We start from the raw sequence: 24290 nt of genomic DNA, 5'->3' as shown, positions 1-24290 counted from the left end.
ACCTAACATTATTGAACATTTGTCAGCTATCATCTTTATGGTTCATGTAGCTGTTCATATCTGTGCCACAATGAGCGAGGCACATTGCATGCAGACTTGCACCTGTACTTGAGTACCACTGCACACACTCACACAATTCTTTACTTTATTTTTTTTACATTTTATATAATCACTTGATATTCCATGGAGCAGGGGATTTTTTTTCTAGTTGAATTTTGTAAAGTACCGGTATATATTAACGTCAATGAGGGGGGCATATTACTCAATTCCAGTACTGTATGACTTTTTCTATTTGTTTTTAGTGACATTGATTTATCTTCTTTTGTGATGTTAATGATCTCCATAGAGTATTTGTTATGGTAAATAATGTATTTTTATTTACTTTTTTTGTATTGAAACTGCTTTTGCCCTATTAAAATGTCCATGTATCTGCTAACAGTTTCTTAGGGAAGCAGACATATAGGAAATTCTCAAGCTTCTGTTCATACAAGAGCAATAGGCACCTCCACAACTTACAAGAAACTCAGGGAGGGAGACTGCAAAAGGGATTATTGCGCAGACTGGTATTTATTGCACTCATTCTCTAAACAGAAACAATGCTCCGAAGTATTTACAGCAATGAAAACAGTGCAATCATCAGTCCAACAGTGAGTGAATAAAACATGCTAAACACAAATGTAACATGCAACAATTTCAAAGATTTTACGAGGAAAGTAGTCAATTTAAATTTGGCTGTGATCTATGGATTTCACATGACTGGGAATACAGATATGCATCTGCTGGTCACAGATACCTATAAAAAAAAAAATGGGCCTCACAATGGGACTAGGATCTCATCACGGTATTTTTATGCATTCAAATTGTCTGTAGCTTATGTCTGCCCATACCATAACCCCACCGCCACCACGGGGCACTCTGTTCACAACATTGACATCAGCAAACCACTTGCCCCCAAAACACCATACACATGGTCTGCGGTTTTGAGACCTGACAGATGTACTGACAAATTCTCTAAAATGACGGAGACAGCTTGTAGTAGAGAAATTAACATCAAATTCTCTGGTGGACATTCCTGCATTCAACATGCCAATTGCACTCCATCAAAACTAGAGACATCTGTGGCATTGTGTTGTGACAACTGCACATTTAGTGGCCTTTTGTCCCCAGCACAAGGTGCACCTGTGTAATGATCACGCTTCTTGATGTGCCACACCTGTCAGGTTAATGGATTATCTTGGCAAAGGATAAAATGCTCACTAACAGGGATATAAACAAAATTTGAGAGAAATAAGCTTATTGTGCATATGGAACATTTCTGGGCTCTTATTTTAGCTTGTGAAACATGGAACCAACACTGTAGATGTTGTGTTTATATTTTTGTTCAGTCTACATACATTAAGAGTCATCCTACAAGCATACAATTATATATGATTAGCAGAGTATGGTTACTGCTGTGGCACTCCTACAAGCAATACAATATTGGGTCTTAAAAGGTCCAATGCATCTGTTTTTATCTCAATATCAAATCATTTCTGGGTAACAATTAAGTACCTTACTGTGATTTTCATTTAAAACAATGGTAAAAAATAGGTTTGGAACTCTATGTAATAGGTCTTTTAAGTAATTTACCGCCTGGTGATACCAGGCAGGCCAAAACTCCATCCCACTGTCTTTTCAAACACCTCTTACACTAAAAGGGCATTATCATACATTTCACAGTATTATTCCAAACTCAGTGTGAAAATATATATAAAAACAGGAAAATCAAGTTTGACTGCACTGGGCCTTTTAACACTTTCACTCTAAGAATATGATTCATCATTGTCATCAAGTAACTATAGATAGAAATTCAATACATTATAAATTCATTGTGTGAAGTGGATGTTCTCGACTGGTCATCTTCGGATATCACACATTTCTCTAGTTGCTCTGTATAAAACTATGTAAAAGATCCAGTTTGAAACATTTATCAAAGATAAAATGTGAGGTTTCCCATCAATAACAATATTCATAAATGTCTCAAATGCAAATTAACTAACTAAATACCCGTACACATACGACTGATAAATAATGTCAACATGTGAAAACATCACATTAAATAGTATCATAATAATCATACTAAAATGTGTGGGAACCTGGCCTACAGTCGCTGGAAGCCGACCGAGCAGAGTAGGAAGATGGCATAGAGCATCATGAGACAGAGACCCAGTCTGCGGTCCAACCACCAACGGTTCAGATGAACACTCAGGACCTGCAGAGAGAGTGATAGAGAGAAATGGAGAAAGAAGTGAGAGGTGGACAAAGAGGATTAGAGCAGCAGAAAAGTACTATATACAGTCTGATTTTGTTATGCAAATAACTTTAAAAGATATTCCAGTGATACTCACAGTGAGGAACACTGAACCCAACAGCAGAACAACTGAATACACCAGGCCTTTACTGTTGATATACACCTGCCAACCATAAAAACAACCTCTTTTTGTAGATGCACATCTGGCAACCTCAAAGACACAACACCTAGCAGCTTTTTGGTAATGAACATTTGTCATCCAGAGCCACACAGAAACGAATCAACACAACAACAAAAACATCTGGCCCTACCACTGATCCGTAGTCGACCACCAGAGTGCGCAGGAACCAAGGGAACCCAAGTCCCAGAAGCACATCGAAGATATTACTGCCAATGGAGTTAGAGACAGCCATATCCCCCATACCTACAATACACACACACACACCATAGTCAAAACAAGGCATACTGTTAGAGACAGGCATGTCCTTCATACCGTACAAAACAAACAAAAAAAGGTTAACGTCACAACACACACAGATTGATTAGAATTTGATTACCTTGTCGTGCGACGATCAGGCTGGCCATACAGTCCGGTACGCTGGTGCCAGCTGCCAGGAAGGTGATGCCCATCACCACCTCAGGGATGCCCAGCGTGTAACTGATAATGGTCACCTGGGAGCATAGAGGGCATTAGGTGACATATGGGATTATAAAGCTGTTACATTCTTATCAACATGATCAAATCCCATTAGACAGCATTGTCCCACCTTGTAACACACAGCGTGTGTTATGTGTAGGAACATGTGTTTGTTTTTATGTGTGAGCTTGTGTATGTGTGATCTGTAGTCATACCATCCAGACCATGAGGTAGGAGAAGACTGCGATCCAGAGTGTGGAGGCCAGGAAGGTCAGGAGGTACCAGCGGCTCCAGCGAGGCAGGACACAGTTGGGTACAGTACAGCAGAGCAGGAGACACAGAGGCCATGACACCAGCCAGCGCACACGCTCACAGTGCCCTCCTGAGGATGGAGGGAGCAGCACCTTGGTTTTTCAATCATCAATCACAAAGTGCAACAGTAGTCACAAAGAGCTTTACAGTAACCTGACCTCAATCTACGAAGAGCTTTACAGTAACCTGACCTCAATCTACAAAGAGCAAGAAGCAGCAGCAAGAAACCTTGAGAGGAACCAGGCTCAATATCATCAGAATATAGCAACAGGTTCCTTGTTTGTAAATGTGTTTGTAAGGTTACGCTCACCTGGGACTATGAAGGGACTGAAGGAGACCTCCTCTTCTTCCTCCAGCTCCTCCTCTTCCTCCTATTTGGGCTGTAACCCCCCTGTATTCCCCTCCAGGCCCCCATCCCTGTCTCCGTCCCCCTCCAGTGGCTGCCTCTCACTGTCCCCCGCTTCACCGTTCTCTATTCCCCATGATGCACCCCCATCTCCCCTCTCCTCCTCTGCCCCACTGTTCCCTATTCCCCATGTGGCCCCATCTACCCCCTCCTCCCCCGCTCCACCGTTCTCCTCCTGGCCCCGAGCCCGGCTCAACCTCTGCCTCTGTGAGTGAGAAGGTAAGAGACAAACTTTATACGTTTTACAGTTTTTATTTGTTAGAGTAGGAGAATGTCACAACTCGAGCATGGCGCAGGAGAACATCCAACAGCACAATGTTGGCATTCAGKATTAAGCCAGAACAGAACAACAGGGATGAAACAAGCATAGTGTGTCTGTTTGTGCTTTGTAATCGTGCATCCAGCAAAAGCTAAGGCATGGGAGTGTTAGGAAATATGCAAAGCATGTGTGTAGGGCTGTGGCGGCCACGGAACCTCGTCAGCCGGTGATGGTCAAGCAAATAACTGTCAGTCTCACGGTAATTGACTGTTAATTAACAAACACATTTAGCATCTCCATGCTTCCAGGCATACTGTAGCCTACAAGTTACTGATGCAGACCTTTGGAACATCTACATTTTAACAAGTCTAATAAATCCATGTAATATAGCCTACACCTTCACAATAAATCCATTATTTATTTTAGACAGGTCTAAAGAAACATGATATGAAGAAAATGTAGTCCATTTCAGGAGAACATACTCTGAGTTGGTCCTTATGTTAGGTCCTGATGTGGCTATGGCATATGGCTGTGAGCTACACTAGTTCATTTAGCAGACTAGATTTGCTTAGAATTCCGTGGCATTATTTTATAGTATGAAGAATACAATAGAACAAAGCTGAATAAAATAGAAAGGATATTTTATCCAAATGATTTGAGGGAGTGCGCACATGCGGCTATTATGTGTTGAGCGGTTAACAAAGAAATAGGTTCTCCTATATGCTTCATTTAGTCTCTCATTCACAATGAATGTTCCATTAGCGGAACACACTACTATCAAAAGTGACACAAATGCGATTATGCATGTAATACTTTTATTATAAAGGTGCATTTTTATGGTGAAAATTATCTTCCCCAAACTTGAAACTCATGCGCTGCTTATGTATCCCAGTTAGGCTCTACACCCGTTGTAAAGCGGATTGATGTGCTTCATTTTAAAGAAGTTTTTTGGCCACTTTAGTTGTGATACAAACCTTATCAAAACATATAGGCCTATGGGCTAGGCTACATGAGGTGTGCGACTATGACTCAAAAAAATAATTTTTTCTTGCCTTAAGATGGGCATCACAAGTGATAATATATAATTCACAAGTGATAAGCTAATATTGTCACCCATCAGACTATTCTTGATTTTATTTTTGTCTTTACATATACGTGTAAAATTCGTTTTGATTTAGAATGGACCATTATCATGCATCTGTCTCGAAACAGGGGCAGGGGGAAGAATACATGTCATCTCTGCACTTAAATAGCAAATAGAGGATACTTTTCCTGTGATTCATTTTCATACCAGCAGGTAGGCTATACTTCTGTTGTAAAGAGAACCAATGTGCTTAATATTTGCTAAATATTAGTAAAGTTGAGAAATAAATATAGTAGGCCTAGCCTATAGAAAGCAGATGGGATCCTCCTCTTTTTATTAGAGGCCATCACTATGTTTTCTCGCCTATAGAAATGATGTGCAACATGAGCTCATTGGCTCTCATGAAGTGTTTGATTAGATTTTTGATTACATTTGCATTGATGTCAGAGTGATTATAGGGACAATAGAGTGCTGAGTACCAGGCAGTTAGCAAGTTTGGTAGGCTACTAATGACCAGCAGAGCTTGGAAAAGCCTAATTACCGTGAKTAAACGGTCACATGGAATTTGACTGCCTTCATTACTCGTGACCGCTGGTGTGGTGGTAATACGGACACCGCAACAGCCCTACGTGGGTGTTTTTTGCACTTCTATAATAACTTCTATAATAACCATGCATCTTTCCATGCTAAGGTGTGGAGACATACTGCTGTGTGTGTGGTGTGTGTTCGTGTGTCCTGTGTACCTCATTGATGACCATGCGTCCTGCCATGCGGAGACGTGTGTAGGGGGGGAAATGTGGGGTGATCAGGAGATGGAGGCTTGCCTCAGAGAAGCTCAGCTGGTGAGGGTGCAGACTCATCAACTCATCCACCATCACTACTGCAGTCTCCTGCCCTGCACACGAATCTGGGAGAGATGTGGGAGGAGGAGAAGGAGGTGGAGAAGAGAGGGAGGAGGAGTAGATAGGGAGGAGGAGGAGAGAGAGAGGAGGAGAAAGGAGAGAGGGAGGAGGTGAGCAAAAGTACGTTTTCAACTGAAAGAGCTACTTTATGTCTGTCTATTTTAGAATCATGATCCAATGGGATATGTTCCATTTGATTGAAAACAATTTGAAGCAATGTGGATATAAGTGTGTCCGTACACACACACACACAAACAATCAGTGGTAGAGACACAAACCGACCTCTCTTCAGCAGCACCATGTCGGTGTCACAGTCGACTCCTCCATGCCCCACTGCGGTGGTCCGTCTCAAGGTACTGAAGCAGGGCTGGCCCCCTCGACCACAGTGCCTCTCCACCCAGCCCGACAGGGGTCTGTTGAACCTACACAAAACACACACACACACAGTATAGCAACCAACATTTGTCATGGATAGATACCTTGCTTGTGCTTATCTGAAGTAAAATGTTGTGGGGTAAGAGGGGGAACTGAACAAATTGTAAACTATAAGAGGCACAGACAAAGTCAGTAACCTACCCCATGACGATAATGTAGTCAGTAACCTACCCCATGACGATAATGTAGTCAGTTACTCACTTCATGATGATAATGTAGACTAGATACATGGAGATCAGTATGATGGTCTCCCACCTACAACAGAGAAAAACTGTTTAAAAGTACAATCTGTATGTATCATCGAGTTATAAATATGTAGAGAACCCAGTCTTGTTAATGGTCCAATGTCCTTACCAAATCACTTTGTCATCATAGATCACCACAATCAGCATCAATATAGACAGGATGTAGTAGAGAGAATCCCGAAGCAGCGGCCACCAGCTCAGCGAGATAGGCTGAGAGAGAACACAACATACTGCTGTACAACACTGCCTGTCTAAATCTAAATCCTGCCATATTGCTTTCACCCGTCTCAAAAAAGTTGAGTAACCTGTCCGGCAAAGATCCCACAAACGCCGATGATGACGAGGATGTTGAAGACAGCCGATCCCACAATGGTGCCTACCCCCAGGTCACCTTTAGTGATGAAGACACCTGGGAGAACAAGAGGTCAACAGCAGTGCATATTGATCCAATCAGTCCAATCGGTATGCATTTGCAGGACCCTTCTGGTGACCTGGGCCATGTTCAGTACAAAAACGTTGTGGAACTTTGCAGATAGATATCCCATGACTAGAGCTGACGTGATTCCTTATTCTATATACCAGAGAAGCATGTTTGTTCTACATCATAGATTTCTATCTGAACGTTGTCCAACGTTTTGTCCTGCTGAACGCGGCCCAGGATTAAGGATGTAGAATACTGACCAATTAAGGAGGTGAAGAGCTCAGGGGCGGAGCTCCCAGCCGCCATGAACGTTGCCCCGGCAACATCCTCACTGAGTTGAAGATTCTAGAAAAGAGGTTAATGGATAAACAGAGAGGCTTTGTAATTAAAACAAACTTCAAACAGTGAAAAGGCAATCAAAAAGTAATGAGGGAAACAAACCGCAGGTTGGCATTTATTGAGATGACATATACTGTACGCAGCAATGCAGAGTGGTCACGAGCTGGCACAGCCACAAAGTCATTAAACCTAACCCAAAACTTGACCCTAACCTTAAAACACACTGCTAACCGTAATGCCTAACCCTAACCTTAAAATAAGACCAAAAAGCTAAATTTTTTACAATATAGRCAATTTTGACTTTGCAGCTGGCCCATCTAGCAGTTCTGCCTCATCTAGCAGTTCTGCCTCTAGGGCAAGACTCATGACAATAAATGTCAACCTGCAAAGAAACCAACAGAAGTGGGAAGGTGTTTTTATTGTCACCTCTGATATCTTCTCCAGTGATGGAACAAAATAGACATCACAGACTATAGCCAGGGCATAGAACATGTAGATCGCCTAGAAAACACAGGAGGAGAAACAGCTTGTCTGTGCACTGAGTTGGATGACATATTGGGGTACTGTTACAGTAGAATGGTATACTACGACAGCATTGTTAAACAACGCAGTAAGCTACATAGAGATCCTATTAAATGACCATATATGCATTCTAATTCCTAATGACATGGTAGGCCACTCACACAGACTACATGGAGAAGAACTGCTCCTTTTCTCCTCTGCTCTGGAGAGAAAATATCTGCTGGAAACTCGTGGATTGCTGAAAGAGAGGGAGAGGAGAGAGAGATTGAGTGTGTTTTCTGAAGAAGGGTTCCAATTCAAGGGAATAAGACAGTTTGTTGCGCTCCAAAACTCTAGCAGTTCTTGAGATTTGAGATCATGTGACCATGTGAGTGTTCCATATCATCTCCTAGCAACAGCCACACAGCTCCTGGTTTAAGTGGACTCTTTAGGATATACAGATCATTCAGGAAAGTATTCAGACCCCTTGACTTTTTCCACATTTTGTGATGTTACAGCCTTATTCTAAAATGGATTAAATTACTTTTTGTCCTCATCAATCTACACACAATACCCCATAATGACAAAACGAAAACAGGTTTTTAGTAATGTTAGCAAATGTATTAAAAATGTAAAACAGAAATACCTTATTTACATAAGTATTCAGACCCTTTGCTATGAGAATCGAAATTGAGCTCAGGTGCATCCTGTTTCCATTGATCATCCTTGAGATGTTTCTGTCGTGTCTTTGGCTATGCCAGATTAATTGCTATGACATACTATTCTATAAAATAATTTCTCCGTAATTAATATTACCTGATTGAACTAATCATGTAAATGTAATTAACTAGAGAGGGACACCACGAAATAATATTTATAGAGCTGTTATCTTCCGAATAAACTCTTAAAGATTTAGTAATATTTTACATCCATAGCAGTCAACATTAATCGTCATTCCTTATTCAGTCTCATCTGAAAGTTGTAAATCCTTGGTTATCTGCAAGAATCCTGGCTAACAAGTTGAATCGGCAATACAAAATTGGGTTTAATTATTTATTTACTAAATACCTAACTAATCACACAGAATCACACATACACAATTAAATCATAACTTGATTACAAATTGCCGTCATAAAGGAAAACGTCCCTAGCGGCGGAATAGATATGACAGCTTGTTACACAAAGGAAAGGGGCTGGGTTTTAGTGAAAGAGCGGGAGACTGGAACAGAGGCGAAGCTGTGCTATCGTAAATACAGTATCTTATGCATTCTAAATTACCGCCATTTGGAAAAGGAAAATGCAATAAATATTTACTCTGCAATAAATATTTACTCTTCAGTAGGTTGGTGGTAGATGGAAGACCGTGTTGCCAAACCGAGTCCTCTGAAGAATGTCTCTGGTGGTCACTGGATACGTTGTAGTAACGTCGTTGTTAGTAGACGGGATACTCTGACTGTCCTTCCTAACCTGCGTTTGTAGCAGCTGTTGCTAACTCAACGGCTAGGAGGTATCACTTCTGTAGTGAATACGAGTTCAAAGTTCATACCATTCACAACCAAAGTTCATGCTGATGTTGGCTTAGTTCTGTAGTTATTATCTGAACCATTCTGACATGGGATCGTCATCCTCATATCCTCGGAACAGAAAGTTATATTTTTGTCAATGGCTTTATATAGTGGAGGGAGAGGGGTGTGTCTGAAAAGTTTGTAACCCATGTCTCTTCACAGGGGCAGGCCCCTGGTTGAGCAGAGGCCCAAACTTATGAAAACCCAAATCTCTCATTTGGAAGATAAAATTACATTTCATCTCTTCACAAATAATTTCATATTCAAGCATTTGAATTAAACAACAATTCCATGTGAATCCGATACCTCTTATGTTTAGACTTTCCACAGTTAGAGTTTATGTCATTCTATCATTGATGAGAATGTGTCAGAGGGCAACCGAACTGACATAATATACCTTAAGTCCACCGCATATGTTCAGTTGTCGGATTACATTTACATTTAAGTCATTTAGCAGACGCTCTTATCCAGAGCGACTTACAAATTGGTGCATTCACCTTATGATATCCAGTGGAACAACCACTTACAATAGTGCATCTAACTCTTTTAAGGGGGGGGGGTGGCGGGGGGGTTGGAAGGATTACTTTATCCTATCCTAGGTATTCCTTAAAGAGGTGGGGTTTCAGGTGTCTCCGGAAGGTGGTGATTGACTCCGCTGACCTGGCGTCGTGAGGGATTACCAGAATATAGTTCATTTCCCCCCAACTTCTGATGTTCCCAGAATCTCTATGTTAACCATGGGGTTTTCTTATGTCACATCAGTAGAGTAGGGAGAGGGAGGAGGGAAAGAGGTATTTATGACTGTCATAAACCTACCCCCAGGCCAACGTCATGATATTTCTATAACTTGGAGTCCACTTGTGGTAAATTCAATTGATTGGACATGATTTGGAAAGGCACACACCTGTCTATATAAAGGTCCCAGAGTTGACAGTGCATGTCAGAGCTTAAACCAAGCCATGAGGTTGAAGGAATTGTCCGTAGAGCTCCGAGACGGGATTGTGTCGAGACACAGATCTGGGGTAGGGTACCAAAACAGCATTGAAGGTCTCCAAGAACACAGTGGCCTCCATCATTCTTAAATGGAAGAAGTTTGTAACCACCAAGACTCTTCCTAGAGCTGGCCGCCCGGCCAAACTGAGCAATCGAGGGAGAAGATGACCAAGAACCGATGGTCACTGACAGAGTTCCTCTGTGTAGATGGGGGAACCTTCCATAAGGACCACCATCTCTGCAGCCCTCCACCAATCAGGCCTTTATGGTAGAGTGGCGAGACGGAAGCCACTCCTCAGTAAAAGGCACATGACAGCCCGCTCGAAGTTTGCCCCTGAGCTCTTCAACTCCTTAATTGGTCAGTATTCTACAACCTTGATCCTGGGCAGCGTTCAGCAGGACAAAACATTGGCCAACGTTCAGATAGATTTCCATGATGTAGAACTAAAATACTTCTCTGGTATATAGAATAAGGAATCACGTCAGCTCTATAGTAGCCATATCTAGGAAAACCAAAGTTCCAAAGGCTGGGCCTAATATAGTGTATAAGAAGTCATACAAAGGGCACCTAAAGACTCTCAGACCATGATAAACAAGATTCTCTGGTCTGATTAAACCAAGATTTAACTCTTTGGCCTGAATGCCAAGTTTCACATCTGGAGGAAACCTGGCACCATCCCTACGGTGAATCATGGTGGTGGCAGTATCATGCTGTGGGGATGCTTTTCAGCGACAGGGACTGGGAGACTAGTCAGGATTGAGGGAAAGATGAACGGAGCAAAGTACAGAGATCCTTGATGAAAACCTGCTACAGAGTGCTCAGGACCTCAGACTGGGGGGAAGGTTCACCTTCCAACAGGACAACGAGCCTAAGCACACAGCCAATACAACGCAGGAGTGGCTTCGGGACAAGTCTGTCAATGTCCTTGAGTGGCCCAGCCAGAGCTCGGACTTGAATTCAATCAAACACCTCTGGAGAGACCTGAAAATAGCTGTGCAGCGATGCTCCCCATCCAACCTGACAGAGCTTGAGAGGATCTGCAATAAGAATGGGAGAATGGGAGACACTCTCCAAATACAGATGTGCCAAGCTTGTAGCATCATACCCAACAAGACTCGAGGCTGTAATCGCTGCCAAAGGTCCTTCAACAAATTACTGATTAAAGGGTCTGAATACTTATGTAAATATGATATTTCAGTGGMTTTTTTTTGTCAGTATGGGGGTATTGTGTGTAGATTGAGGGGGTAAAAACTATTTAATACATTTTAGAATAAGGCTGTAACATAACAAAATGTGGAAAAGGTCAAGGGGTCTGAGGTAGGTTGCATACAGTGCATTTGGGAAAGTATTCAGACCCCTTGACTTTTTCCACATTTTGTTATGTTACAGCCTTATTCTAAAATGTATTAAATAGTTTTTACCCCCTCAATCTACACACAATACCCCCATACTGAAAAAAAAAACACGGAAATATCATATTTACATAAGTATTCAGACCCTTTAATCAGTCATTTGTTGAAGGACCTTTGGCAGCGATTACAGCCTGGACCCTTGGCCTGGACCCTAAACTCATTCACATTGGCCTACGTACATTTGCATGCATACATGTTTCACACACACTAACTTAAGCACACACACACACACCAGACGTGACAAGAAAAGTGGGCGATACTAACAGGGCAGCATTTAAAAAAGCTCAGAATACACTCTGCTAGCAGTTCTAGAATTTAGCATTTAGTTGCCTAGCAACACGGACCTCAAAGGCGTATTAATGAGGGTTTAGGCATCAGTCTGAACCCCTTTAAAGCCAGACTCAGTAAGTATAATTTACGTCATTTGTGATTATGAAATATGAAACTGTCGGGGAGCCAAAACAAACCCAGGCAAAACATAATTCTCAAGCGGCCACTGGGCAAGCCATCCTTTGATCTGTCAGTATCAGACAGCCGGTGTTCTTGTTTGCTTGTAGCCTACAAGCACGTAGGTTACTCTACTGCACACAAAATGAAAATGTACAAGTGGAGTCAGCTATGAACGTTACAGCAGTAAAATGTCATTTTAATAGACAAGTTCAACAATATAGACCGCCTAATGCGGAGCAACGGTAGGGGTGTTATCTGGGCTCCCGAGTAACGCAGCGGTCTAAGGCACTGCATCACTACAGTCCCTGGTTTGAATTCAGGCTGTATCACATCCGGCCGTGATTGGGAGTCCCATAGAGCGGCGCACAATTAGCCCAGCGTCGTCCGYGTTTGGCCGTCATTGTAAATAAAAATGTGTTCTTAACTGACTTGCCAAGTTAAATAAAAATGTTGCTTGACCAATAGCAACTATAGGTTTGAATAAATGTGCCATCAAAGGATTGCAATAGTAAACTCCACATCCAAGAAGAAAAAAACAATTAGCCAACTAGCAACTGCATGAACATTTATTTGGCCGATCACCCACCCGTAGGCTATGCACATTTGCAAGCAATGCGTGTGTGTGTATCTATCCATTTGCTAGGCAGCTAAATTAGCTAGCTAGCTTGCTTCACTTACCAGCAGACAGAGCTGGCATTCGTGATTAGTGTCCAGCATTCTGCTAGCATTGCTCGTGCTGAGAAGTCTGAAATATGTTCCAACTAGCAAATGTTGCACTAGGAAAATATTCTCAATCCCTTGCTGAATGAAAATCGCCAACAATTTCAGTTCATTCAAAACTCAAACTAGCAACATCAAAGTAACTTTGTAATGACAGACCGACCAGTGATTTCAAATCTGCGTGCTTGCATTTCATCAACTATAGCACAGACGGACTGACAGCCAGGATCCAATAATATTAACCGTTACAACATGCATTTGTCTGCTAAATTACACGTTTATTCTGTATCACTCAACTCTCATTTATGAGTCTCGTTTGTATTAATAAGAGAGATATACACTATCTATACAAAAGTATGTGGACACCCCTTCAAATGAGTGGATTCGGCTATTTCAGCCACACCTGTTGCTGACAGGTGTATAAAATCAAGCACACGGCCATGCACTCTCCATAGACAAACACTGGCAGTAGAATGGCCTTACTGAAGCTCAGAACCTTTCAATGTGGCACCGTCATAGGATGCCATCTTTTCAACAAGTCAGTTGGTCAAATTTCTGCCCAGCTAGTGCTGCCACGGTCAACTGTAAATGCTGTTATTGTGAAGTGAAAACATCTAGGAGCTTTCTAACCTTTATTTACCTAGGCAAGTCAATTAAGAACAAATTCTTATTTACAATGACGGCCTATGGGACTCCCAATCGCAGCCAGACGTGATACAGCCTGGATTCAAACCAGGTACTGTAGTGCCTTAGACCACTGTGCCACTCGGGAGCTACTGTAACCGATGTGAAATGGCTAGCTAGTTAGCGGTGGTGCGCGCTAATAGCGTTTCAATCGGTGACGTCACTCGCTTTGAGACCTTGAAGTAGTTTTCGCGGCTTTTGTGGAACGATGGGTAATGATGCTTCGTGGGTAATTGTTGTTGATGTGTGCAGAGGGTCCCTGGTTCGCGCCCGGGTCGGGGCGAGGGAACGGACTAAAGTTAAACTGTTACACTACAATGGCTCAGCCGAGAAGTGGTTGAATGCCGAGTGCTGAAGCACGTAGCATGTAAAAATAGTCTGTCCTCGGTTGCAACACTCACTACTGCATTCCAAACTCCCTCTGGAAGCAAAATCAGCACAAGAACTGTTCGTCAGGAGATTCATGAAAGTGTTTCCATGGCTGAGCAGCCACACATAAGTGTCAGCTGGGGTGGTGTAAAGCTCTGGAGCAGTGGAAATGCATTCTCTGGAGTGATGAATCACGCTTCACCATCTGGCAGTCCAACAGACGATTCTGAGTTTGGCGAATGTCAGGAGAATGCTAACTGCCCCAATGCATAGCGCCAACTGTAAAGTTTGGTGGAGGAGGAATAATGGTCTGGCGCTACTTTTCATGGTTCGGGCTAGGCCCCTTAGTTCCAGTGAAGGGAAATCTTAACGTTACAGCATACAATGACATTCTAGACGATTCTATGCTTCTAACTTTGTCGCAACAGTTTGGGGAAGGCCCTTTCCTGTTTCAGCATGACAATGCCGCTGTGCACAAAGCGAGGTCCATGCAGAAATGGTTTGTCGAGATCGGTGTGAAAGAACTTGATTGGCATGCACAGAGCCCTGACCTCAACCCCATCGAACACCTTTGGGATGAATTGGAACGCCGACTGCGAGCCAGGCCTAATTGCCCAATATCAGTGCCCGACCTCACTAATAATCTTGAGGCTTAATGGAAGCAAGTCCCCGCAGCAATGTTCCAACATCTAGTGGAAAGCCTTCCCAGAAGAGTGAAGGCTGTTATAGCAGCAAAGGGGGGCCAACTTCATATTAACGCCTGTGATTTTGGAAAGAGATGTTCGACAAGCAGGTGTCCACATACTTTTGGTAATGTAGTGTAGCTAGATATGTAGTGTTGATGTGTTGCTGTAGTCGTGGCGGGAGACATTTAGAACATGTGCGATAGAAATTATCACTAGGCCTATGCCTCATCATTTCCTGGAGAAATTTGAGCTGCAATTTGTTAATAAAACTGCTGGAGTTATAATTCGTAAAACCTTCATTTGTGTCACTTTGAAGTGATCCAAATGGCAAATTCATCTTTCATCAATATATTTCAAGATATGTTAAACCTGAAGAAGAAAAATGACATTTTATTTGCGACTTACTGAGTCTGGCTTTAAAGAAATGATGAGAGACAGCCAGAGAGATTGACAGATAGGCTAGAGACACTTGATGAGTGAGTGGGAAGCAGAGGAGTAATGCACAGGTAGAAAGACAAGACACTAATGATCCAAGAGCACAGAAACAAACAAAAACACTTGTGCACCAGCTCTGGGCGTTGTAGGAGTGTAGGAGGTGTGGTTCTCCTCTTCTCTCTCCTGCATTAGTTCTCTCTTAGACCACGGGAAGTCACCAACAACACCACTGGGGCTTGGAGAGTCTGTCAGGATAGAGCAGCATAAATTATTTCCTAAAAGATATTAGCCTATTAAATATTATGTGTTTATAAAAAGCGATCACATTGTTTTTAGGGGAGGCCGGGGTAGGCCGTAATTTGTAAATAAGAATTTGTTCTTAACTGTCTTGCCAGGTTAAATAAAACATTTGAAAATAATACGAATTTAATAATGAAACAGGTGTGATGATTGAATAAACCACTGATATTTTATGTATGAATGAAATGAATAACGCGACTCTGGGGGGAAACGCACCTGTTACGTCTAGGAGCTGCATGAGCCAGGTGGCGGTGATCAGCCCGACTCCACAGACACCGAGCCGCCAGAAAAGCCGCATGCGCTTAGGTCTCACCGCCGCCTTCATCTCGCCGCTGTTCCCTCAGCTCAGAACATGTCAGTCACCATCGCAGCGTCGGTTCTCCGGTTTATATCAGATGATCAGGTGGAATCTTTTTCATGCACTCTCAGGGAAAGCTAGTTCTTCACGTGCAGCCATGGATTTGTATTGTCAGCATCCCTGCACCCATTCTTTCCCACTCTCTGTCTTCAGAAGCGCAGCATCTTCCGCGGACATCTGTCCGTTCCTCCACGTTACCGAGGATACAGGATATGGGCTTTTTGCTTAATAATTAGTCTCGCACTCAATAGCTTACGGTTTTAAGCGTCACATCGTCGCAAGTCTGTACTATTTCCAGAATTTCCCACTCCTCCCATCATGTCTCCTTCGCTCCCAGTCTGTTCCAGTATCTTCATGACTCCGTCACGAGGGGTGTTTACCGTGAGCTCGTGGTGCCACCATCAGTGAGCACGACAATTGGGTGGGGCGCACCAACGAGCGAGCTCCAGTCTCAGGGACTAAATATGTATTTATCAACATGAGGCATGTTATGTTACGCCATTATGTCATTAATAATATAATATAAGACACACAACACAGACACAATTCCAATAAATAAATCATTATTTTATGTTTATGAAAATACATCCACAATTACGAGCACAAAATAATTGTTGCAGGAGTAGCACTGACCAATAGGGTACTAGGTGGTAACTGCCTCCCTAGGCAAGACAAAAAAACTACAATAGTCCCAGTAAGCAAAATTAAGTTGAAATTAGGTTTAACTTAGGTTCTGAATGAAAGGTCAAAATACTTTTCTGGAAGTTGAAATCAAGTACATTTTCGGTTCTAGGTGAAAGTTGAGAATATATAATTCATAGATGTCTATGTTTGGGGCAAATCAAGGCTGGTCCAGACCAAATCTGAACCAAACATAGGCATCTATGATTGGTTTAGATTTGGTCCAGACCAAAAACCAACGTTCGTGGACATGGAAATCAAAGCTGGTCCAGACTGCACCAAAAAAGACCTCCAGTCTGGACATCACCAAAAAAAGATGTCCAAAAGGCATCAGTGTCGTTCTGTGCTTATTGTGGTATAGCCTACAGTGTAGCCGGAAATGTCATTTTAGAAATGCCCATCTACGTGGTAGGCCTACCGTTTGCAATGGCATTTTATGATTGCCCTTCCATTTGTAAAACAGGCAGTTGTATTGGCTTTATTCGTCCTGATTCCTGTGACTAATCAATTTGGCAATTTAAGCTCTGAATATCAGCTACCCAGTCGCGACCCGTCATTCAGGGCAGGTGGGGAAAAAAATAAGGTTTGCCTGTTTTGCATGTTATTTTGTCATTAATACATGTCACATATCAGTTTGCAAACAATGTAACAATTATATATATTTTGTGTTAATAAAGCCGCATACAAACATGGTCTCTTTTTTTGGTTTCTTGAGTAAGGCAGCTCCAAAACTCAGGTGTTTCAGTCTAGCTCAGTGCTTTCTGTGGTGGTGGGCCAAGCCAGCAGAAAATACTGAGTGTTGCGCCGTGATTGGCTCAGTGATCTGTCACTCATGGGGACACTACGTCACCAACAAGTCTAACACTGAACCCAAACTGGCTGCGCGCGTGCGCCATCGTGCATACATTTATTTTGTCCCCCCACACCAAACGCGATCACGACACGCAGGTTAAAATATCAAAACAAACTCTGAACCAATTATATTAATTTGGGGACAGGTCGAAAAACATTAAACATTTATGGCAATTTAGATAGTTAGCTTGCACTTGCTAGCTAATTTGTCCTATTTAGCTAGCTTGCTGTTGCTAGCTAATTTGTCCTGGGATATAAACATTGAGTTGTTATTTTACCTGAAATGCACAAGGTCCTTTACTCTGGCAATTAATCCACACATAAAATGGTCAACTAAATCGTTTCTAGTCATCTTTCTTCCTTCCAGGCTTTTTCTTCTCTTGACTTTATATTGCGATTGGCAACTTTCATAAATTAGGTGCATTACCACCACTGACCTTGTTCGTCTTTCAGTCACCCATGTGGGTATAACCAATGAGGAGATGGCACGTGGGTACCTGCTTCTATAAACCAATGAGGAGATGGGAGAGACAGGACTAGCAGCGCGATCTGGGTCAGAATAGATAGAACTCATATCTATTTTAGTCGTTGGCAACGCAGACGCTCGTTGGCGCGCGCGAGCAGTGTGGGTGCAATAATTGAATAACATAGATTTCTAAATTTATTTTTGCAACACTCGCGCGCGCGACGCAGGCAGTGTGGTCGGTCTGTAAGGGTAGAGCTAAAAAATTCAAGCCCCTTGGGTGCTGTCTTAGAGTTACTTTAGAAGTGCCCATCCAAGGCTCAAGGTCATTCCCCACAGATAAAATGACATAAAATCACGTTATATCTACAGTAGCTGTGATTGAACAGATCATGTCAACATCAAACTTTCAAAATCTTAGCTAGCCGTCTGCATTCTGTTGCTGTACATTTCATAAGTGCTGAACACATAGTTATATTGACTACGTCCATCTTACTGTAGCAACAAAGCATTTGCAACAAAGCATCCTTCACTCATGCTGCCAAACATACCCTCGTAAAACTGACCATCCTACCGATCCTCGACTTCGGCGATGTCATCTACAAAATAGCCTCCAACGCTCTACTCAACAAATTGGATGCAGTCTATCACAGTGCCATCCTTTTTGTCACCAAAGCCCCATATACTACCCACCACTGCGACCTGTACGCTCTCGTTTGGCTGGCCCTCGCTTCATACTCGTCGTCAAACCCACTGGCTCCAGGTCATCTACAAGTCTCTGCTAGGTAAAGCCCCGCCTTATCTCAGCTCACTGGTCACCATAGCAGCACCCACCCATAGCACGCTCTCCAGCAGGTATATCTCACTGGTCACCCCCAAAGCCAATTCTCCAGTTCTCTGCTGCCAATGACTGGAACGAACTGCAAAAATCACTGAAGCTGGAGACTCATATCTCCCTCACTAGCTTTAAGCACCAGCTGTCAGAGCAGCTCACAGATCACTGCATGTGTACATAGCCCATCTGTAAATAGCCCATCCAACTACCTCATCCCCATACTGTATTTATTTATTTATCTTGCTCCTTTGCACCCCAGTATCTCTACTTGCATATTCATCTTCTGCACATCTACCATTCCAGTGTTTAATTGCTAAATTGTAATTACTTCGCCACCATGGCCTATTTGTTGCGGTACCTCCCTTATCCTACATAATTTGCACACACTGTATATAGACTTTTTCTACTGTATTATTGACTGTATGTTTGTTTACTCCATGTGTAACTCTGTGTTGTTGTATGTGTCGAACTGCTTTGCTTTATCTAGGCCTGGTCGCAGTTGTAAATGAGAACTAGTTCTCAACTAGCCTACCTGGTTAAATAAAGGTGAAATAAAAAATAAAATAAAGGTGTAGCGGTGGTAAGGATTCTCTCCATGGTGTTGAAAAGAAAGCTCTGCTGTTGGGACAGCTTTATGTAGGCCCTAACAGTTTGTATGCACCGCTATTCGCCGTTATGGTGCAATTAATGTATTGTTTAGTGCTGTGTTGTGTTGTGTAGTGTCTTTGCTGGCATGCATCTAAAAAAAAATGGGGGAGTTTTCTCCACCAAGATTTACATGCTAAAATCGCCACTGCATGTGGCCCATAACCTGTTTTTGAGAAATGTAATCATCAAATATCGTAAGAGCTTTCATTGTCTGCTTATATGCCATGCCCCCTTTATTTATTCTACGGTTCTGACTTGGTGTACAGGAAAAACACTGTAAGAACGGCCCATGTTCTGAATTCTGTCGCTGTACATTTCAAAAGTGCTGAACAAATAGTTATGACTACGTCTGTCTTAGCTCACTCATTGTCTTAATCGAAATTACGGATTGCCTCTTATACACTTGTCATCCCCTTATGCCATAGTTTGTACATCTCAATTGTCAGTAGAAACCCCATTTGCAAGTCGTATATACAGTGGGGAGAACAAGTATTTGATACACTGCCGATTTTGCAGGTTTTCCTACTTACAAAGCATGTAGAGGTCTGTAATTTTTTATCATAGGTACACTTCAACTGTGAGAGACGGAATCTAAACAAAAATCCAGAAAATCACATTGTATGATTTTTAAGTAATTAATTTGCATTTTATTGCATGACATTTGTATTATTACCATGCATGAGATCCCCACATTGTAGCCTGTACATGTAATATATTCACTGATCATGTACTCTACCTTTGCAAATAAAGGTGCAGTTCAGGTATGAATGTCTGAGATTCTTTTTCAGTCATATCCAATACCAGGAGTATCAAATTCCAGTATTTGAATGATGCTGTGTCTGCATGTATGTATTACAATTATACACTTCAACAGTGTTTACCAATCCTGGGACATCAATGGGTACACATTGTAACTATGCAATAGACTAGAAACATGATTTAACTAGTTAAAGGCTGATGTTTAATTCATATATACAGAAATATAATTTTAAAAATAGTACACTACACTTCCTATGCATCATGTAAATACTCTAAAACCGGTTCATCTCAATATCTAATTTCCTTCATCTGCATTGATCTGATAAACACAGGATAGGTATAGTATTTCATCAAATGAGACTTAATTTCAACCTGTAGAGAAAGTGAAACGCTTTATTGAAAGAAGTTCATTATCCAAGTGTTATAAATGCATAATACTTGCATTATAAATATTATAATTGTAATATTATATTTATAAATACAAGTACAATCTGCACTTAAATGCACATCTGGTGTGCATTATAAAAACAGAGGAAGAAAGAGGTGGCGAGAAAGGTGTAAAAGACAGAAAGGGAAAGAGGTAAAAACAGAGAAGCAGGTGAGAAGCATATGATTAATGAATCACAGTGCTACCCTAATATTCTCTCAGTTCATCACAATTACATAATAGTGCCTCTAGTGGTGTCTCCTAACCAGCCTTTGGCTCCCAGTTGGCCCGAAGGTTATCTTAAGAGCGGGTGAGGTGGCGATGACAGGACTGGGGGTTGGCATCCTCTCTTACATCAAAACATACCTGCAGACGAGAGACAGATGGAGAAAGAGAGAGCATGTTTAAGCCTTGTGTTTTTTATTTATTCTAACACTGTCAGTCATCATAATCATCAGGAGGTGAAATGCAAAACTGGCCTTGGATCATTAACTCTGGGACTACTACATCTCTATCTGTATTTCAATGTAAAGCATATCTTTAATAATACTTCCTGTTGACCCGACCAAGTGACCTCTCACCTCTGATCATGTTGTGCCCTCTATGTAGCCTGTTCAGATGCGGGAGGGGTTCACCGACACATCTGATATAACCTAGAGGATTTAGGGAGAAGGGGAGAGAGGGATAAAATGAAGTACTTTATGCTGAAAAACATGCACAGACACACAAGGACAAATAATATAGCGTAGTTATAGAAATAATGAAGTGTCTTACTATTCTCCATGGTTGGCCCTCATGCCTATTCTTTGGATGTGGAAGGAGCCACAGTTATACACCTGAGCCTGCTTACTGCACAACACAATCCATCAATCAGATTGATACATGAGTGTGTAGGTGTGGGTTATAGGGTGTCTAACTGTTAAAATAGCCTGTTTTGTTTTTGTACAGACATCACACCCTTACCTAAACAGCACCCTCAACTGAGAAGTAGAAATCAAATGGAGAGAAACTGGGAATTGAATAACTGCAGTTGACATAGCTAAGTAAATGGAAGAATACTCTTATTGAAATGTGGATGGCTCTTAAAAGATTCTTTGGTTGTGCATAGTGTAGTCTGTGGTTTTGCCAGGAAACAGCACCCTCTTTGAAGAAGTAGGAGGTGAAGATCTCCCGCACACAGATTGCCTCTCTTGCTGCGTTGTTGGACCCCATCCTTGAAACATCSTGCAGAGCAGCAGACCTCTCATCTGGCATACGACGGCGAGCTGCAGATCCCCTCCTGGTCCTCGTGTTCATCCTCAAGAAGTTATGCAGGACACAGGTAGCCTTCACATGCCTGAATTCCCCCAGGAGGCAGTCCGAGATGGCCATGGTCACTCAACCTTGCAGTGCCCTACACGGTAACTGTAGGCAATCGTTTTGAACGAATCTCCAGTTACAAGGTATCTGTAGGAATATGAAAGATAATGTCATTAGACTTTTACATCACCAGTTCATTGTGGATTACTAAAGTATAATACCACTTATAACATCATGATAACATTGGATAGATGCAGGTGCACGTGCATGTGTAGCATGTGACAATAGCAGGATCATATCAAGGATGGCATCACAAACTAATAAATAAATACCACTTGAAGCTTGATGATGAGTTGATCATTTGAATCAGCTGTGTAGTGCAAAAACGTGCACCCCTTTGAGTTCCCAGGACCAGGACTGAGAACCACCATGCTTCATTGGGACCTCTTCATCTGCAGACAGGCTTTCACAGCTCTCTGTATCAGAGGACGGAAAACCTCACAAGAAACAGATTTCATTACACTCAAATTAGACAGGCACTGAAAATTATGTTACTATTATCTCCGTCCTCACTTCTGGGGACTGGAACTACACAAAAGTACCTGCCCTATCCAAAATAGTCTACTCCCTCACTTTGACAGTTGGGGCTGCTATCCTTTCACCCTCCTCCATGGCTTTTAGCTAGCTACCTACAAATGCATTTGGAGTTTGTTTTTTACAGTGATAAATACATTGATAGCTAGATAATATGAAGTTAGCTACCTAAGTGAATTACATATCACCATCTGCCTATGTAAAGTTGGCTAGATAGCTAGCTAGCTACGTTAGCAGCTCATTTGAGTTAGCATGCACTATAGCTAGTTATCTAATAATGCATCTGTTTTTTTACATTTTCAAAATGTATTTACTTACTTGAATAGGTTCTCCCCAGCCATGTTGACAATTGGAAACAGGGCAGAAAAGTTTGTCACCAGAGTGTTTTAGAGCATATTACTATTTCCCTGTGAATAAATTCATGAAATGGAGAACGGATTAAACTATTGACCCATATAATAACCAGACCTTCAGACAAACTTGCTGTGCTGAATTCTTGACGCACAATCGGACGTGCTGCCACATGCTGCCAGCACGCCCAGAAGAGAGCCACTCTGGGCGGCCTAAGCAGCACGTGGCAATTTACCGCATGCTAGTGTACACGAGCTGTCCTGCCTAATGAGCAGGCTGGCCCTGGCGCCATACTACCATACCCTGTTCAGAGGCACTTACATATTTTGTCTTGCCCATTCACCCTCTGAATGGCACATATACACAATCCATGTCTCAATTGTCTCAAGCATTAAAAATCCTCATTTAACCTGTCTCCTCCCCTTCATCTACACTGATTGAAGTTAACAAGTGACATCAATAAGGGATCATAGCTTTCTCCTGGATTCACCTGGTCAGTCTATGTCATGGAAAGAGCAGGTGTTCTTAATGTTTGTACACTCAGTGTATATTTGGGGAAGGGTATAAAACAATTTCTAGAGTGTTGAACGTTTCCAAGAGCACAGTGGTCTCCATCATTGGGAAATGGAGAAAAAATGGAACTACCCAGACTCTGCCTAGAGCTGTCAGTCATGCCAAACTGGGCAACCGGGCAAGAAGGACCTTGGCCAGGGAGGTAACCAAGAACCCAAGGACCACTTTGACAGAACTACAATGTTCCTTGGCTGAGATGGGAGAACCTGCCAGAAGGACAACAGTCTCTACAGCCATTCACCAATCTGGGCATTTTGAGAGTGGCCAGACGGAAGCCACTCCTAAGAAAAAGGCACGTGACGGCATACCTGGAGTTTGCAAAAAGGCACGTGAAAGACTGAGATCATAAGGCAAAAGATTATGTGGTCTGATGAGACAAAAATGTAACTCTTTGGCCTGAATGCAAAGCGCTATGTCTGGAGAAAACCAGGTACAGCACATCAACCGTCTGGTCCCATCCCTACCGTGAAGCATGGTAGTGGCAGCATCATGCTATGGGGATGCTATTCAGGGACTGGGAGACTGGTAATGATAGAGGGAACAATGAATGGAGCCAAATACAGGAACATTATTGATGAGAAACTGCTTCAGAGAGCCAACAACCTTAGACCTGGGCGAAGATTTACGTTCCAACAAGACAATGACCCCAAGCATACAGCCAAAGGAACGCTGGAACGGCTTCAGAACAATAAATATGAAAGTCCTTGAGGGGCCAAGCCAAAGTCCATTGAAAATCTGTGGAAAGACTTGAAGGTTGCTGTTCCCTGCCGCTTCCCATCTAATTTAACAGAGCTTGAGAAAATCTGCAAGGAGGAATGGGAGAAAATCCCCAAATCCAGATGTGCAAAATGGATACAGACGACTGTAATCGCCACCAAATGTGCTTCTACAAAGTATTGACTCAGGGGTGTGAATGCTTACAGTATGTACATTAGATATTTCTGTATTTAACTTTCGAAAAACATGTTGTTTTCACTTTGTCATTGTGGTGTATTGTGTGTAGA

The 24290-nt window shown here is 42.2% G+C and overlaps 1 protein-coding gene and 1 long non-coding RNA gene across 2 annotated transcripts; both read right to left on the bottom strand.

Moving 5' to 3' along the window:
* Positions 1–1665: 1665 nt before the first annotated feature.
* Positions 1666–16144, bottom strand: LOC112070538 (sodium/potassium/calcium exchanger 3). Its single transcript, XM_070439017.1, is given in 17 exon segments — positions 1666–2251; positions 2388–2453; positions 2602–2714; positions 2848–2962; positions 3143–3309; positions 3550–3742; positions 3806–3850; positions 5813–5895; positions 6173–6312; positions 6527–6580; positions 6680–6780; positions 6876–6979; positions 7252–7336; positions 7757–7831; positions 8014–8090; positions 15278–15391; positions 15663–16144. Coding segments are annotated over 17 exon segments (1752 nt in total). The 5' UTR covers positions 15772–16144; the 3' UTR covers positions 1666–2140.
* A 3817-nt stretch (positions 16145–19961) lies between these two features.
* On the bottom strand, positions 19962–22836 carry LOC139024320 (uncharacterized). The gene is made up of 4 exons (XR_011475613.1): positions 22681–22836; positions 22101–22265; positions 21051–21915; positions 19962–20835 (listed from the first exon to the last, which is right to left on the bottom strand). It is a non-coding gene; the product is annotated as an uncharacterized lncRNA (long non-coding RNA).
* Positions 22837–24290: the final 1454 nt, after the last annotated feature.

The sequence above is a fragment of the Salvelinus sp. IW2-2015 genome, unplaced genomic scaffold (genome assembly GCF_002910315.2).
Source record: "Salvelinus sp. IW2-2015 unplaced genomic scaffold, ASM291031v2 Un_scaffold1352, whole genome shotgun sequence".
Taxonomy (NCBI): Eukaryota; Metazoa; Chordata; class Actinopteri; order Salmoniformes; family Salmonidae; genus Salvelinus; species Salvelinus sp. IW2-2015.
Note: the sequence above shows the minus strand (reverse complement) of the source record. Positions and strands in the feature narration are given on the sequence as shown.